The following is a 17,986-nucleotide window of genomic DNA, read 5'->3' as shown; positions in this document are numbered from 1 at the left end:
GGTGTAAGACAGGGTGGAAGTTTATAAGATGTACCATCTAAACAATCTCAAAATTCTTAACCAGGCTAATTACATTAAAAACATTATTTTGCAGATTTTGCATTTTCATCCACTTCAATAACATCAACAACAAAACCACTACATGCCACTAAAGGTATAGTATGGAAATTCTGCATGTAACTTTGACACACCTCACACATTTTAATTGAAAAAGATTAGCTAATCAGTACAGTTAATGTTTTCTAGTGTTATTTCAGTGTTCTATACAGGTGTAACTGAGCCTATAAAGATGTACCTGGACCAAATTTGCTTTTATTTGGGGGGATCTACTTTTTTTTAAATGTTGAGCCTGAAAAACTATTATCGTATGAAAGGTTTTATAAAAATTTAAGTTATCCATAAATCACACAATTGGCTGTCAGATTATTTTTTAAATATAGTTTTGTTGAATATCATCCTTTAAGTATTATTCATGTCCCTGGACATTTCTCCTTAAACGGTCACTGTACTATTAATGTGTTTGTCAGGGAAAAATAGAAAAAAACATTGATGCAGGTATTTTTCTGTATTTTCAGGGTATGTAAAGGAATAAAACATGGCAAATTGTGCATGTATTTTTTATTTTGTGCAGTTATGTTTTACATTTTTTTATGGCTTTAAAAGAAGCCCACTCATACAGGAAGTTGGCATAAATTCAGCATCCAGATTTTAGGATTTAACTGTAATTTTGATATAATTAGTGGTGCAATTAATATGTGTGTGGCCAGCTTTAAAAAATCCAAAGAATTAAATAAAAATTTGCAAGTTTGCAAGACATTTAAATCCAAAGGCCTTTAGCAACTTTCCCTTAATGTATATGTGAACACACAGTAAATAAGTAGAAGTGTTCCTTCCTATACTATAATCACATTTAGTTTTGTAAAGCAGCATTGTGGTTACTACTTTTTTTGCTGTTTTATATTGCAGTCACGTGAATGCAAAGCCTTTATATAATGTCATCCTTCCTACTATTGGGGGTATGTCACTTTACAAAGTAGGTGGGTATGTGCTTTGCTTACACACAGCGGGGAAGTACATTCCCTGCTGTCTACACTGTTTTTCACAGGACAGGTGCTGCATTCTAGCTAATATTTTGAGGCTCCTGTTGGGACTTGCTGTCAATCGAGAAAAAAGCTATGGGTGGATGCTGCCAAACTAACCACAGGAGATACAGGCTCTCTCTACAGAGTGGTGTCAGGAACCATGAATCAGACTAAGACAGAAGACAGAAGTTTTTAATAAAATGGTACAAACAGAGCAAACGTAGTCAAAACATTGCCAGGGTTTGGTAACCAGAGTGAGTAGTCAGAACAAGCCAGTTAAACAGGAATCCAGAGATCAGCATAGTAGAGGCAGTAAACAGGATCAGGAACCAGAGAGCCAGACACAAGTCTTTAACAGGAAAACACAGCAGAGAGCATCCAGATATGTTGACCAGGTAAAGGCACAGGAGATCTGATCCAGGCAGTTGAAATAGCCAGCAGGGCTAGCTGACGAGCAGGAAATGAAGACAAGGTGAGTCACTGTGGAATGAAGAGTACTGGCAATTAACCCGCAGCTGAGCACAGAGCTCTGAGAAATAAGGGCTGTGCCTAGCCCTGACAAGTGGAAGCAAGGATCCACAAATTAACGCCAGCACAGAGAGTGCTTGATGTGGTCAGGATGAAAAACAGAGAAGGGGAACTGGCAGGATCACCAGGTATTTGGGAGAAATTTAGAAAGCCTAAAATAAACAGGCACCATTTAGCTTACATAACACATTAACAAAATACACATATACAATACAAAATTTTAGGGAAACGTACACTTTAAAGGGGTTGTAAAGGTATTTTTTTCCCTAAATAGCTTCCTTTACCTTAGTGCAGTCCTCCTTCACTTACCTCATCCTTCGATTTTGCTTTTAAATGTCCTTATTTCTTCTGAGAAATCCTCACTTCCTGTTCTTCTGTCTGTAACTACACACAGTAATGCGAGGCTTTCTCCCTGGTGTGGAGAAAGCCTCTTAAGGGGGAAGAGGGGAGCAGGAGTGTCAGGATGCCCGCTAACACACAGCTCCTTTTTCTATCTGCAAAGTAGAGAGTGTCCTGACACTCCTGCTCGCCCCTCCCCCCTCAAGAGGCTTTCTCCACACCAGGGAGAAAGCCTCGCATGAGGATGAGGTAAGTGAAGGAGGACTGCACTAAGGTAAAGGAAGCTGTTTAGGGCATTTTTTTTACCGTTACAACCCCTTTAACCACTTAAGGACAGAAGGTGTTTTTCAGATTCGGCGTTTACAAGACTAAAACATTTTTTTTTGCTAGAAAATTACTTAAAACCCCCAAAATTATATATATTTTTTTCTAACACCCAAGAGAATAAAATGGCGGTCATTGCAATACTTTTTGTCACACCGTATTTGCGCAGCGGTCTTACAAGCGCACTTTTTTTGGAAAAAATTCACTTTTTTGAATTAAAAAATAAGACAACAATAAATTTGGCCCAATTTTTTTATATATTGTGAAAGATAATGTTACGCCGAGTAAAATGATACCCAACATGTCACGCTTAAAAATTGCGCCCGCTCGTGGCATGGCGTCAAACTTTTACCCTTAAAAATCTCGATAGGCGACGTTTCAAAAATTCTATACGTTGCATTTTTTGAGCTACAGAGTGGGTCTAGGGCTAGAATTATTTCTCTCGCTCTAACGATCGCGACGATACCTCACTTGTGTGGTTTGAACACCGTTTTCATATGCGGGCGCTTTAGACTTAAATGCAAGAAAATAAAATTGAAAATTTGTCATTTAAAAAAGTGACAACAAAAAAATTGTCTCTTTAAGACGCTGGGCGGGACTGACGTTTTGACGTCACTTCCGCCCAGCAAAGCTATGAGGACGGTTCGGGGCCTCACTCGAGTCCTCACTGATCAGGCAGCAGCACCCGATCTCCTCCGCCGCTACCGACGGCTACGGTAAGCGGCAGAGGGCGCGGGAGAGCGGCGGGAGGGGGGCCCCTCTCCCGCCACCGATAACGGCGATCTCGCGGCGAATCCACCACGGAGACCGCCGTTATCGTTTACACGCCCGCAGCTGCTGCCGTTACCGAGATATTCATCTTTAAAAACAGGACGTATATATACAGTGGGTGGGCGTTAACTTGCTGCCGGCCGTACGACTTTCTACGGCCGTAGTGTGGATCCCAATTACCGGGAGGCCGTCTATTTACGGCCTCCAGGCACTGGGGGGCGCGCGAGCGCCGCTGGCGGCGGCGCGCGTGTCCGCCGCATCACTGAGATGCCGATGCACGTGCCTAGCGGCCCCGATGTCCGCCAGGCACCCGCTCTCGGCGGTTACACAGACAAGGACGTGGATCTGTGTGTGTAAACACACAGATCCACGTCCTGTCAGGGAGAGAGGAGACCGATGCTGTGTGCCTTGTACATAGGGACACAGATCGGTCACCTCCCCCAGTCAGTCCCCTTCCCCCACAGTTAGAAACACTATGCAGGGTACACATTTAACCCCTTCCTCGCCCCCTAGTATTAACCCCTTCCCTGCAGTCACATTTATAAAGTAATTAGTGCATATTTATAGCACTGATCGCAGTATAAATGTGAATGGTGCCAAAAATGTGTCAAAAGTGTCCGATGTGTCCGCCATAATGTCGCAGTCCCAATAAAAATCGCAGATCGCCGCCATTACTAGTAAAAAAAAATAATAATAATTCTGTCCCCTATATTGTAGGCGCTATAACTTTTGCGCAAACCAGTCACTTATTGCGATTTTTTTTTTTACCAAAAATATGTAGAAGAATACGTATTGGCCTAGACTGAGAAAGATGTTTTTTTTTAAGAAATGGGCTATTTATTATAGCAACAAGTAAAAAATTATTATTATTTTTTTTCAAAATTGTCACTTTTTTGTTTATAGCGCAAAAAATAAAAACCGCAGAGGTGATCAAATACCACCAAAAGAAAGCTCTATTTATGGGGAAAAAAGGATGCCAATTTTGTTTGGGAGCCACGTCGCACGACTGCGCAATTGTCAGTTAAAACGACACAATGCCAGAAGCTGAAATTTCACCTGGGCAGGAGGGGGGTATATGTGCCCAGTAAGCAAGTGGTTAAAGGTGTAAGACAGGGTGGAAGTTTATAAGATGTACCATCCAAACAATCTCAAAATCCTTAACCAGACTAATTACATTAAAAACATTATTTTGCAGATTTTGCATTTTCATCCACTTCAATAACCTCAACAACAAAACCACTACATACCACTAAAGGTATAGTATGAAAATTCTGCATGTAACTTTGACACACTTCACACATTTTAATTGAAAAAGATTAGCTGATCAGTACAGTTAATGTTTTCTAGTGTAATTTCAGTGTTCTATACACGTGTAACTGAGCCTATAAAGATGTACCTGGACCAAATTTGCAAACCTGAATGTGACATTTTAGAAATGTATTCAAGCATTATGAGAATTACAGTCTTCTAAACATGCAACATAAATAACTTGATTATTACTTTCATTTGGGGGATCTACTTTTTTTTAAATGTTGAGCCTGAAAAACTATTATCGTATGAAACGTTTTATAAAAATTTAAGTTATCCATAAATCACACAATTGGCTGTCAGATTATTTTTTAAATATAGTTTGGTTGAATATCATCCTTTAAGTATTATTCATGTCCCTGAACATTTCTCCTTAAAGGGTCACTGTACTATTAATGTGTTTGTCAGGGAAAAATAGAAAAAAACATTGATGCAGGTATTTTTCTGTATTTTCAGGGTATGTAAAGGAATAAAACATGGCAAATTGTGCATGTATTTTTTATTTTGTGCAGTTATGTTTTAAAAAATGTTATGGCTTTAAAAGAAGCCCACTCATACAGGAAGTTGGCATAAATTCAGCATCCAGATTTTAGGATTTAACTGTAATTTTGATATGATTAGTGGTGCAATTAATATGTGTGTGGCCAGCTTTAAAAAATCCAAAGAATTAAATAAAAATTTGCAAGTTTGCAAGACATTTAAATCCAAAGGCCTTTAGCAACTTTCCCTTAAAGTATATGTGAACACACAGTAAATAAGTATTAGGTTAAAATAGTAAATATTGTTCCTTCCTATACTATAATCACATTTAGTTTTGTAAAGCAGCATTGTGGTTACTACTTTTTTTGCTGTTTTATATTGCAGTCACGTGAATGCAAAGCCTTTATATAATGTCATCCTTCCTACTATTGGGGGTATGTCACTTTACAAAGTAGGTGGGTATGTGCTTTGCTTACACACAGCGGGGAAGTACATTCCCTGCTGTCTACACTGTTTTCCATAGGACAGGTGCTGCATTCTAGCTAATATTTTGAGGCTCCTGTTGGGACTTGCTGTCAATCGAGAAAAAAGCTATGGGTGGATGCTGCCAAACTAACCACAGGAGATACAGGCTCTCTCTACAGAGTGGTGTCAGGAACCATGAATCAGACTAAGACAGAAGACAGAAGTTTTTAATAAAATGGTACAAACAGAGCAAACGTAGTCAAAACATTGCCAGGGTTTGGTAACCAGAGTGAGTAGTCAGAACAAGCCAGTAAAACAGGAATCCAGAGATCAGCATAGTAGAGGCAGTAAACAGGATCAGGAACCAGAGAGCCAGACAAAAGTCTTTAACAGGAAAACACAGCAGAGAGCATCCAGATATGTTGACCAGGTAAAGGCACAGGAGATCTGATCCAGGCAGTTGAAATAGCCAGCAGGGCTAGCTGACGAGCAGGAAATGAAGACAAGGTGAGTCACTGTGGAATGAAGAGTGCTGGCAATTAACCCGCAGCTGAGCACAGAGCTCTGAGAAATAAGGGCTGTGCCTAGCCCTGACAAGTGGAAGCAAGGATCCACAAATTAACGCCAGCACAGAGAGTGCTTGATGTGGTCAGGATGAAAAACAGAGAAGGGGAACTGGCAGGATCACCAGGTATTTGGGAGAAATTTAGAAAGCCTAAAATAAACAGGCACCATTTAGCTTACATAACACATTAACAAAATAAACATATACAATACAAAATTTTAGGGAAACGTACACTTTAAAGGGGTTGTAAAGGTATTTTTTCCCCCTAAATAGCTTCCTTTACCTTAGTGCAGTCCTCCTTCACTTACCTCATCCTTCGATTTTGCTTTTAAATGTCCTTATTTCTTCTGAGAAATCCTCACTTCCTGTTCTTCTGTCTGTAACTACACACAGTAATGCGAGGCTTTCTCCCTGATGTGGAGAAAGCCTCTTGAGGGGGAGGAGGGGAGCAGGAGTGTCAGGATGCCCGCTAACACACAGCTCCTTTTTCTATCTGCAAAGTAGAGAGTGTCCTGACACTCCTGCTCGCCCCTCCCCCTCAAGAGGCTTTCTCCACACCAGGGAGAAAGCCTCGCATGAGGATGAGGTAAGTGAAGGAGGACTGCACTAAGGTAAAGGAAGCTGTTTAGGGCATTTTTTTTTACCGTTACAACCCCTTTAACCACTTAAGGACAGAAGGTGTTTTTCAGATTCGGCCTTTACAAGACTAAAACATTTTTTTTTGCTAGAAAATTACTTAAAACCCCCAAACATTATATATATTTTTTTCTAATACCCAAGAGAATAAAATGGCGGTCATTGCAATACTTTTTGTCACACCGTATTTGCGCAGCGGTCTTACAAGCGCACTTTTTTTGGAAAAAATGCACTTTTTTGAATTAAAAAATAAGACAACAATAAATTTGGCCCAATTTTTTTATATATTGTGAAAGATAATGTTACGCCGAGTAAAATGATACCCAACATGTCACGCTTAAAAATTGCGCCCGCTCGTGGCATGGCGTCAAACTTTTACCCTTAAAAATCTCGATAGGCGACATTTCAAAAATTCTATACGTTGCATTTTTTGAGCTACAGAGTAGGTCTAGGGCTAGAATTATTTCTCTCGCTCTAACGATCGCGGCGATACCTCACTTGTGTGGTTTAAACACCGTTTTCATATGCGGGCGCTTTAGACTTAAATGCAAGAAAAAAAAATGGAAAATTTGTCATTTTAAAAAATGACAACAAAAAAATTGTCTCTTTTAGGCCCCGTACACACGACCAAACATGTCTGCTGAAACTGGTCCGCGGGCCAGTTTCAGCAGACATGTTCGGTCGTGTGCAGGACCGAGCGGACAGAATTCCAGCAAACATTTGCCCGCCGGGCCTTTTCCCAGCGGACAAATATTCCTGGACTTGTTTTAAAACAGTCCGCTGGAATCCTGCCCGCTCGGACATGTTCGGTCGTCTGTACAGACCTACCGTACATGTCCGAGCGCCCGCCATCCCTCGCATGCGTCGAATGACTTCGACGCATGTGTGGAAGCATTTAACTGGCAGGCCCGCCCACGTCGCCGCGTCATCGTCGCGGCGACGCCACGGACACGCCCCGCGTATTGTTTACGCGCGGATTTCTGTACGATGGTTAGTACAGCCATCATACAGAAATCCCCGGGCAGACATGTACGGTGAAAACGGTCCGGCGGACCGGTTTCATCGTACATGTTTGCCCGTGTGTACACGGCCTAAGATGCTGGGCGGGACTGACGTTTTGACGTCACTTCCGCCCAGCAAAGCTATGAGGACGGTTCGGGGCCATCTTGCCCTCACTCGAGTCCTCACTGATCAGGCAGCAGCACCCGATCTCCTCCGCCGCTACCAACGGCTACGGTAAGCGGCAGAGGGCGCGGGAGAGCGGCGGGAGGGGGGGGGGGCCCTCTCCCGCCACCGATAACGGCGATCTCGCGGCGAATCCGCCACGGAGACCGCCGTTATCGTTTACACGCCCTCCCACTGAAGAGATGGATATCTCGGTTGTGGCAGCAGCTGCTGCCGTTACCGAGATATTCATCTTTAAAAACAGGACGTATATATACAGTGGGTGGGCGTTAACCGGTTAAGGTAAGACATAGTATTTCCAACTTAGCTATAAATTATGAGTTCAGCGGAATATTGATTATATTTTCTTTTTGGTTTCTGTAAATACTTGGTGGATATCTCCATTGACATTAGTTTCCTAGTCTAACTTATTTGAACCAAAACAGAAGATCTAACGTCCATATATTACTTGCACACACCACCAGCAAAAGAAGAAAACAGCCACTGCTATTAAAAATACTTGTCCAAATAACTGCAGGGGACCTCCCTGCTCTAATGGGCCTATAGACCCCATGTGAGAGTCCCATGCGTTAGGTTTATTGGGATGTCAAAGCTTCAAAAGACCAGTAGGCTAGTTACATGAAAAATACTAATTATTATGTGTATCTATATATTTTTTATTTGTTTTTAAAGCAGGAATTGATACAGTTAGCACTGAACTGATGACTTCTGCTGTACATGTGGGGAAAACACAGTTAATAACAACCTATTATCCAAGTCAACCAACTAATATCACAATTAAAGAAAACATTCAGGAAAGTGAGTAAAATCAGTTAACAAAATGTATAACAGAAATGTGATACAAATCTGTGTAGATACCGTATCTACAATGAACTAACCATTTAAGTAATGAAGTTAATCTTAAAGTGGTTGTAAACCTCAGACATGAAATATGAACAAAGTATAATCCTCTATATTGTGTACTTGTCTTAATTTAGGAGTACTAAGTGCCAATTCTGTCTGCAGCCTCACCAGATGGTGATCCAAGCCTGATTCATTTTTATGAAGGTCAGTCAATCGACCATGTTGGTGGAGAGGCGCACCCTGTGATCGGTTACAAAGCCTCCAGCAGCACTGAATGTGTGTTCTGAAAGAACGCTGGATGCAGGACAAGCCAGTAGCTCAATTGCGTACTGTGCAAGCTCTGGCCAGTGATCCATCCTCAAGACCCAGTAAGCCAGAGGATTTTCGGTGGAAAAGGTGTCCAAGTCTGATCTTGCCACTAGGTATTCCCGCACCATGTAAAACAGACGCTGGCGATGGTTGCTGGAACCGGTCATACCTTGGGGCTGCGGACTAAAAAATTGTCTGAATGCATCGGTCAGACGGCCACCTTCTCCACTGCTCCTTCTGTGACTGACCGAAGCCTCAGCAACACGTTGTCCAGGACCAGGATTTTGTAACCTCCCAGTCTCTGGGAACACGTTGCACAGACCTTTCTGCAAGGCCTCCCGAAGATGTTTCAAGGAGGGTTGCCAGCCAGTAATGATCCCTCTCCTTGATAGCACAAATGCGAGGATTCTTCCACAGGCTTTGCAGGATCAGGGAGGCCATACAGCGTAGGTTTGCTGAGGCATTCGGTGCGGAGTCCTCTGGGTCACTGAGGACGACAGGATCTGCAGCCACCTTGTCTCAGCCACGTACAAGTCCATGGGTTTCTTGGGACTGCAATTGATCCCTTGAAGACTGCTGCTGATGCTGAGTGCTAGGCTCCACCTCCATGCTGACACAATCCTTCTCCTCCTCCTCGTCCTCTTCCTGTGGGATAGGCGGGCAAGCAGGAACACTGTCTGGATAAAGGGGGCCTTGAGAGGTAAGGAAGTCCTCCTCTTCCTCTATCTGTTCTGCCTCAAGGGCCCTGTCCATTATTCCATTCAGCGTGTGCTCTAACAGGTAAATAAGAGGGACAGTCTCACTGATGCATGCACTGTCACTTCTCACCATCCTTGTGGCATCCTCAAATGGTGACAGGACAGTGCATGCATCCCTGATCATGACCCACTGGCGTGGGGGGAAAAAACCAAGCTCCCCTGACCCTGTCCTGCTGCCATATTGGCACAGATACTCATTGATGACCCTCTGCTGCATGTGCAGTCACTGCAGCATGGCCAACGTAGAGTTCCACCTGGTGGGCATGTCACAGATTAGGCGTTCTTGGGCAGGTTGTATTCCTTTTGGAGGTCTGCCAGCCGAGCACTGGCATTATATGACCGTCGGAAATGCACACTGAGTTTCCTGGCCTGCTTCAGGACATGCTGTAAGCACGGGTACCTGTCCAAGAACTGCTGCACCACCAAGTTAAGGACATGAGCAAAATAGGGCACATGGGTCAGTTGTCCCTGTCGCAGGGCGGAGAGGAGGTTGGTGCCATTGTCGCAAACCACCATTCCTGGCTTAAGCTGGTGTGGCGTCAACCACCTCTGAGCCTGCCCCTGCAGAGCTGACAGAGCCTCTGGCCCAGTGTGGCTCCTGTCCCCCAAGCACACCAGCTCAAGCACCGCATTGCCTTTCTTTGCCTGCGTACCTGCCTAGCCCCTTGAACGCCTACGGATCACCGCTGGTCCAGAGGACACATCAGCACAGAAAGAGGCCACAGAGAAAGAAGAAGAGGAGGGGGTGGAGGAGAGAGGTGTGTCACAACCAGTAGTATCATTTTGGAGGCGTGGTGCTGTAACTTGTCCTGCGTCCTTCCCAGCTGCCAGCAGAGTCACCAAATGCACCGTGAAAGATAGGTAACGTCCCTGTCCATGCCTGCTGGACCATGAGTCAGCGGTAATATGCACCTTACCACTAACCGCCCTGTCCAGCGAGGCATGGACATTGCCTTCCACATGCCGGTAGAGAGCCGGAATCGCCTTCTGTGAGAAAAAGTGACGTTTGGGAACTTGCCACTGAGGTACCGCACATTCCACAAACTCATGGAAGGAGGCAGAATCTACCAACTGAAAAGGCAGCAGTTGAAGTGCTAGCAATTTAGCTAAGCTAGCATTCAACCGCTGGGCATGTGGATGGCTGGGAGAGAACTTCTTTTGGCGCTGCAGCAGCTGGGGCAGGGAAATTTGCCTGGTACAATCTGCTATCGGTGTACTGATAGTAGATTGCCCGCAAGTACTTGGCTGTGACACACCTAATTCTACACCTTCAGTCCTATCAGTGCAGGCTTCAGAGAGGACTGAGGGTATAGTGGGGTTGGAGATCCCAGCTGATGAGGAGCAAGGAGAGGTCCGCTTTGTTCTTTGGTGTGGTTTTTTGAGGTACGCTTGCCAACGAACTGCATGGCAGGTCGACATATGTCTGGTCAAGCATGTGGTGCCCAAGCGGGTGATGTTTTGTCCACACAAGATACGCTTGAGACATATGTTGCAAATAGCAGCGGTGCGATCTGATGCACTTGTCTCAAAAAAGGCCCACATCAAAGAACTTTTGGAATAACGCTGAGAGACAGCAGCGCCCTGCACATGCAGAGCTCTGCGTTGTGATGCAGTCGGTGTGCTGCCCTTAAGCTGGCCCCTGGAGGGCATCCTGCCTCATTGGAGATGTGCCTCCTCCTTCTCCTCCTCTCTCCTATCAGGCACCCGTGCAGAGTCAGTGACCTCTTCATCCCCTCCCTCCTCATCACTGTAGAAAACCTGGCAGTATGCTGCAGCTGGGGGAACATGACTGCCAGATTGCTGTCCTTCTTGGGCACCCCCTCTCTCTGGGCTCACGTTACTGCCTTCCTCTAGCTGTGTACCATCATCGGAGCCTTAAAAACGCTGTGCATTCTCCTGCAGCATGTACCCAACGCCGTGGTCAAACATTTTGGGGGGACCTCTCAGGAGGACATGGTGGGGCTAGGGAAGGAGTGACTGATGCCATTGAGCAGAGGGAAGAGGCCGCGTTGGCAGCTGCTTTGCCAGACAAGGTACCCTGAGCCTGGGTGAGAGAGGATAAAGAGGATGAGGACGGCTTGGTCATCCACTCTACCAAGTCTTCGGCATGTTGCGTCTCAACACGGCCAGCTGCCAAAAAAAAGGAAGAGCGTGTCCCACAGCCACGTGCTGATGAGGATGCACCGTGTCCACGACCAGCACTGTTGCCTCTAGACGCAGAGCCTGCTTGCCCTCTTTTATCGGCTCGTGACTCTCTGCCTCTCCTTGTTGTCCTTCCAGACATACTAATGGCCTGCAGAGGACACAGACAGTACACGTAGTATTAATATGAGCAGATCCCTGCTTCTAGGAGTAAATATGAGAAACACCAGCTTTACGTTAGGTGCACAATGTGCAGAGGACACAGACAGTACACCATGTGAGAATACTGCAGCTAGCACAATCACCTGCCTGCCTGTCAGTAAATTAGGAAGAGTGGATCTAGCTAAACTCAATACAGTGTATAAATATATATACAACACCTGGGATGCATATACTGTATATCCTCTACACACTGTAACTCTAACTGACTAGCCTGCCTGCCTGCCTGCCTGCTCTATCTACCTGCAATAAATGACACTCTCTCTCTGTCTTCTCTTAACCACCGCAACACACTACACAAGGCTGACTTGCAGGCAGCCTTTTATAGTGTGGGGCGTGTACTAAACCCCCTGAGCCATAATTGGCCAAAGCCACCCTGGCTTTGGCCAATTATGGCTCTCCGTTTTTTGCAAGCTGTGATTGGCCAAGCATGTGGGTCATAGTGCATGCTTGGCCAATCATCAGCCAGCAATGCTCTGCGATGCCGCAGTGAATTATGGGCCGTGACACGCCACTCGAATTTGGCGCGAACGGCCCGTAACGTTCGTATTTCGACGAAATGTCGAACATACTGTACGATGTTCGAGTCGAACATGAGTTTGACTCGAACACGCAGCTCATCCCTACTTCTGACAAGTTTTCCAGACACAAGGAAAAAAAGTGACTAGAGGGATCTCCAGCTAAAATACATTCTCAGTTTGGGGGGTGTCCCTTCCCTCCAATCAGCTTTCACAGCTTCCCTCATTGAGCTCTGCAGAGTGTAACTTCATGCTCTCTACTCCCTCTTTTTCTGACAACTCAGCCAAGCTTTATAAATTCTGGACGTTGAACGGCTGTAGAGAAGAGAAGACTGCAGATAAACAGGTTCAACTTATGTAGGAGGCTTTGCTTTATCTCTGTGTATCACCTGAGGCCACTCACTTTACTGGGTGTATTTAAGGGTTTACTACCACTTTAAGCTGAGATTTGATTATTTTTTCTTATTACAATAATAAATAATTATAACTACAATTGTCACTAATCATTTTCCTTAAATAACCAGCATACTAAGCATTGTTGTTTTTTTTTTCTTCAGATGCTTCATCTTGGTTGAGTGTAATGTTCATCTTTTTCACAAGTTTTATTCTGATAAACATCCTTATCTTGGTTTACCTTTTCATAAAACGTAAGTTTAGGACAGTGTGGGCAACCTCGCTCAGACTGGTCAAGATGACTGGAGGTGTGAATTGTGGTTAACTAGCACACATGTAGACACTGGAGTAACTTCTCCGCTAAAGATTCTACAAAAGATTATATACAGTGGCGTCTCCAGCTTTCATATTTAGGGGGGGCACATGGGGGGACAGGGACAAAAGTAGGGGGGCCAACTATAAAATGCAATTATATATATATATATCCTGGGGCCCTTTACTACGATCCCACTATGGGCCCTTTCACATGTTCTGCAGTGAGCTCCCTTCCTACTATACTGGGGCCCCCCAGGGTGGCAGAAAACAAGAGATATATGTCACCAGCACACCAACAAAATATAAGGGTCCAAAGCAGTGGGAGAACTATCATTGTTGCAAAGGTTGTCTTGTCACCGGGCCCTGGTGTTCTGCCACAGTGGGGATCCCCAGCTGTCCTGTCCCTGCTATTTACAGCGCTGGTCTGGCATCTGTCTCCTTGGCAGCGGCGGCAGTCTATTAGGACCTAGTGCTGGTGACATTATGGGTGCATGCAGGGGAAGGCTGGCACTATTGGTTATAGAGAGCCGAGCCCCCAGCTGGTCACCTAGCAGCAGTAATGCTGTATAACCTTCTCTGTTGACATGCTGATCGGCATGTGATCCAGGTGATGCTCCCAGTCAGATCTAATAAACACAGTATTTATTAGCATCAAGAGTACAACCACATAAATATAATCAACCGTATGATCAGCAGCCATGTGGGCTCTATGCCTGTAAAGTGTGGGCTTTGATCAATAAAATCACTAATATTTATGACTAGGATTTGACTAAGAGCATCACCTGGATTGCATCCCGATCAGCATGTCAGAGAAGGGTCCACTGCTGCTAAGCAACCTGCAGGGAGCTCAACTGTCTACAACCAATAGAGATGGGCTCGGGTGTGTTTGAAATCCCACATGCCCGATCACGCCAGGAAGCCGACACTCCACAGTGCTAATCAATGTATGGGCTGCCTAAGAGCTAAGACCAGCCATAGACAGTTTAAATCTCAGCTGGTTCAGCAGAAACTGGCTGAGATTTGAACCATTAATGAGCAGATTCTCTTATAATTATCACTAGTGGTTGCTGTATAGCCACTGGTGATAATCACTGTTTGTCGGGAGAATATAATTGCTGGGCAGGAGGGATATTCCCCTGTCACCACTGTCTGTTGATGGGGGAATCATGCAAGTTTCTTTACTGCAATCTGTGGATGCAGGAAAGAAATTTGCACCGTATATTTTCTGCCTAACTGAAAGTGAAAGTAAATTGTGAATGTTTTGAAAGAACAGGAGAGGGGGAGGGAGACAGATGGGGGGGGAGAGAAGGGATGGAGATAATGTAGTTCAGTGATTACAGTGTACTGCAGTCTGCAGTGCACACACTTAAACACAGTCCAGGCTAGAATATCTGGTTGTGTGAGCGCTCGCATTATGCAGTGTCGGCGAGCAGAGGGAGGGGGAGGAATCCCCCACAGAGCTGACTGGGGACGCTCTCCCTCTCGGGGAGCAAAATACAAAAATTGCAAAATGGTGGGGCACAGCATGATGTTGGGGGGGGTCAGGGCCCCCTCTGCCCCCCCCCTAGGGACGCTTTTGATTATATACAGTAACAAGATCAAAACCATAGTAACCAGGAATAATCTTTCATTCTGACATCTTTAAATACAACTACACTTTTGTGCAAACAACATCCCCCAGATCCCTAAGCTCATCTAACCTAGATGTATCCTAGTTATTTAACCCATCCAACTGAATAATTACATCTACATAGTGAGAGCAGCCTTTTGCGGTGTTTGCTAGCCGTACCTGTGCACAAACTCCTCTAGACAAGAATTGGGCCATACCTCTGCTAAAGAAATATATATAATGTTTGGGGGCCATTTTCTAGCAAAGAAAAAAAATGGGGATTTTTACAAGTAGGAGCGAAAGTGTCAGAATAGGCCTGTATGGCAAGTGGTTAAGATGCGCAGCTGCTCAAGTCATGTGTCCAGACCAGGGCCGGCCTTAGGCCTTTAGGCGCCCTGTGCGAGAAAGCTTTACAGCGCCCCCTGGTGACCACGCCCTCCATAACCACACCCCTCCGTAACCACACCCTCTGTAACCAAGCCCCTCCGTAACCACGCCCTTTCAGTGTCCACACCCATTTCTCCAATACCGGCTCCATTTGAAAGCCTTTCATTCCGTAATGTTCCCAAAAAACAGACTTACTTACAGAAAAAAGTTTTTGGCACCCGGGCAGATCCTATATCTGCCCCCCACGGTAAAATTTAAAAACCCCACTGTGCCCCCTGCATCCTTCAATATCTCTGTCACTACTGTGTACCCCTCTCCACAACTACACCAGTGGACCCCTTTATATAACACAGCACCCTGCATCACTTTACATTACACAGCCCCCCACAGCTCTAGACACCTATATGTTACACAGACCCCCCCTAACAGTTCTGGACACCCTGCATGTTACGCAGACCCCCCTACAGTCTCCCCCTACAGTGCAGACCCATCCCCCTACAGTGCAGACCCCCCACAATACAGGACCCCCCAATACAGAACCCCCTCCCCCTTAAAATACAGACCCCCCCACAATACAGGACACCCTCCCCCCTACAACACAGACACCCCCCCACAATACAGACCCCCCCCACAATACAGGACCCCCAATACAGAACCCCCTCCCCCTTAAAATACAGACCCCCCCACAATACAGGACCCCCCACAATACAGGACCCCCCCTACAACACAGACACCCCCCCCCACAATACAGACCCCCCCACAATACAGGACCCCCCCAATACAGAACCCCCTCCCCCTTAAAATACAGACCCCCCCCACAATATAGGACCCCCCCACAATACAGGACCCCCCCCCCCTTCAGACCTGGCACCTGGCAAGCTGGTCATCTGAGCCACGTGCTGCACACACAGCACAGGACAGAAAAGGGGGAGGCGCTGCACTGCTAGGCTGTGTAACTGTGAGACAGTCACAGGCAGCCGAAGACTCATAAGACCCGCGGCGCTGCACAGGGAAGGGGGATCATTGCGGCCGGGTCCCTGGTGTGCTGACGGCTCGCTCGGGTGCGGCTGCCTTCCTGTCACCACGCACGGCATGCCACCCGGCCGCTAACGGCGCTAAGTCCTATTTTGTCCCGGGGGGGCGAACCTGTGTCGGTCAGAATCTGTGCAGGTCGCCAGGCGCCCATGTTGGTATGGCACCCTGTGCGACCGCACACCCCGCACACCCCAAAGGCCGGCCCTGGTCCAGATCACAATGGATATCAGATAACATCAGGAAAAGATTTAGGTTAGCCATGCACTAGTAGAGTATTTTATTTTGAAATTTTCCTTTCAAGAGTGTTCATTCAAATTTCTAATGGTTAATAGGGTCAAATCTATATTAGTTTTCAACTGCAGTGACAAGAAGATTTGAAGGAGCAAAATTTACTTTTTCTCTTACAAACACATTTTGAACAGTGTATGCAGTTTTAATTAAAGTCCATTTGTTGTCTAATTGCATATTAAAAGCAAATACAATTTTGAAGTACTTTCAAATCACGTTAGTCAAATCATCAAAAATTCTGAGAATGTACAGTAGGTAGAAATGTCCATACAAATCTTCCTAAGAAGATATGAAAATCTACTAGTGTATGGCCAGTTTTAGGAAAGACAGAGCTCAATCAAGCTTCAATGTTCAGATCCTGCGTTAAAAAAAGATGGCAAATCAGTATCTTGTACTCGGAAATTGAATGAAAAACAATCTATGAATGAAGGATGGACAGATGAAAGAAAGGTCTACCTCCTTTCATAAACTGTTGTTCTTCCATAGATTATTATTATTATTATTATTATACAGGATTTATATAGCGCCAACAGTTTGCGCAGCGCTTTACATCAGGGAAGACAGTATAGTCACAATACAAATCAATACAGGGGGGATCAGAGGGCCCTGCTCGTTAGAGCTTACAATCTAGAAGATGCTATAATACAGCTTCTATGAATGGAGGAAGGGGTGGTTTGGAGGACAGAAGATTTCAACTACCGTATTTATTGGGGTATAGCGCGCTCCCGCGTATAGCGCGCACCCCTAAAGTTACCCGAAATTCCTGTGGAAAAAAGATTTTTTGTACTTACAGTTTTGGTGTCTTGCGCGGCGTCCATCGGCGGCCTCCTCGGGTCCGGCGTCCGTCTGCGGCTTCGGGTGTCCTCCTCGTCGGGTCCGGCGTCCTTCTGCGGCGTCCTCGCGTCCTCCCCGCTCGTTTCCTGCGCCGAGTTTGAATACTGCGCCGACATATACAGAGCGCAGTACACTCGTGTATGGTCGGGCAGGCTCGGCTACTCTCGCGCTGACGTCCTGTACGTCCAGGACGTCAGCGCGAGAGGAGCCGAGACTGGCGAGTGTACTGCGCTCGGTATATGTCGGCGCAGTATTCAAACTCGGCGCGGGAAAGCGGGTATCAGCGTATATCGCGCACCCACGATTTTGCCCTGATTTTCAGGGCAAAAAAGTGCGCGTATACGCCGATAAATACTGTAAATCTGCAGCCATCAGCACAGGGGACACATTGCATTAACTGTAAGTAGTGTCCCTTCTGCTGATTTTTTTACTAAACTATTAGCTAGATTCAAGTAGACCGCCGCATCTTTAAGGCGGCGTAGCGTATCGTATTTACGCTACGCCGCCTTAGGTTAGATAGGCAAGTACTGTATTCACAAAGTACTTGCCTCCTAACTTACGGCGGCGTATCGTAAATGTGGCCAGCGTAAGTGCGCCTAATTCAAATTAGGCTGAGGGGACATGTTTTATGTTAATGGGAGGTGACCTGACTT

The 17,986-nt window shown here is 45.6% G+C and overlaps 1 protein-coding gene across 5 annotated transcripts in view; it reads left to right on the top strand.

The window, feature by feature from the left end:
* The window catches only part of LOC120940306, a 95,204-nt gene that overhangs the window by 34,173 nt on the left and 43,045 nt on the right, over positions 1-17,986 (top strand). For 2 of the 5 annotated variants that reach the window (XM_040353110.1, XM_040353080.1), the window contains exons 5-8: positions 95-154; positions 4,240-4,299; positions 8,356-8,481; positions 13,030-13,119. In XM_040353110.1, the coding sequence (XP_040209044.1) occupies positions 95-154; positions 4,240-4,299; positions 8,356-8,481; positions 13,030-13,119 (336 nt within the window). The remainder of the gene's footprint in view (positions 1-94; positions 155-4,239; positions 4,300-8,355; positions 8,482-13,029; positions 13,120-17,986) is intronic. The other 3 variants (XM_040353088.1, XM_040353103.1, XM_040353095.1) reach the window with 3 other exon arrangements.

Source organism: Rana temporaria, chromosome 1 (assembly GCF_905171775.1).
Source record: "Rana temporaria chromosome 1, aRanTem1.1, whole genome shotgun sequence".
NCBI classification, from domain to species: domain Eukaryota; kingdom Metazoa; phylum Chordata; class Amphibia; order Anura; family Ranidae; genus Rana; species Rana temporaria.
This window is presented reverse-complemented; position numbering and strand designations above follow the sequence as displayed.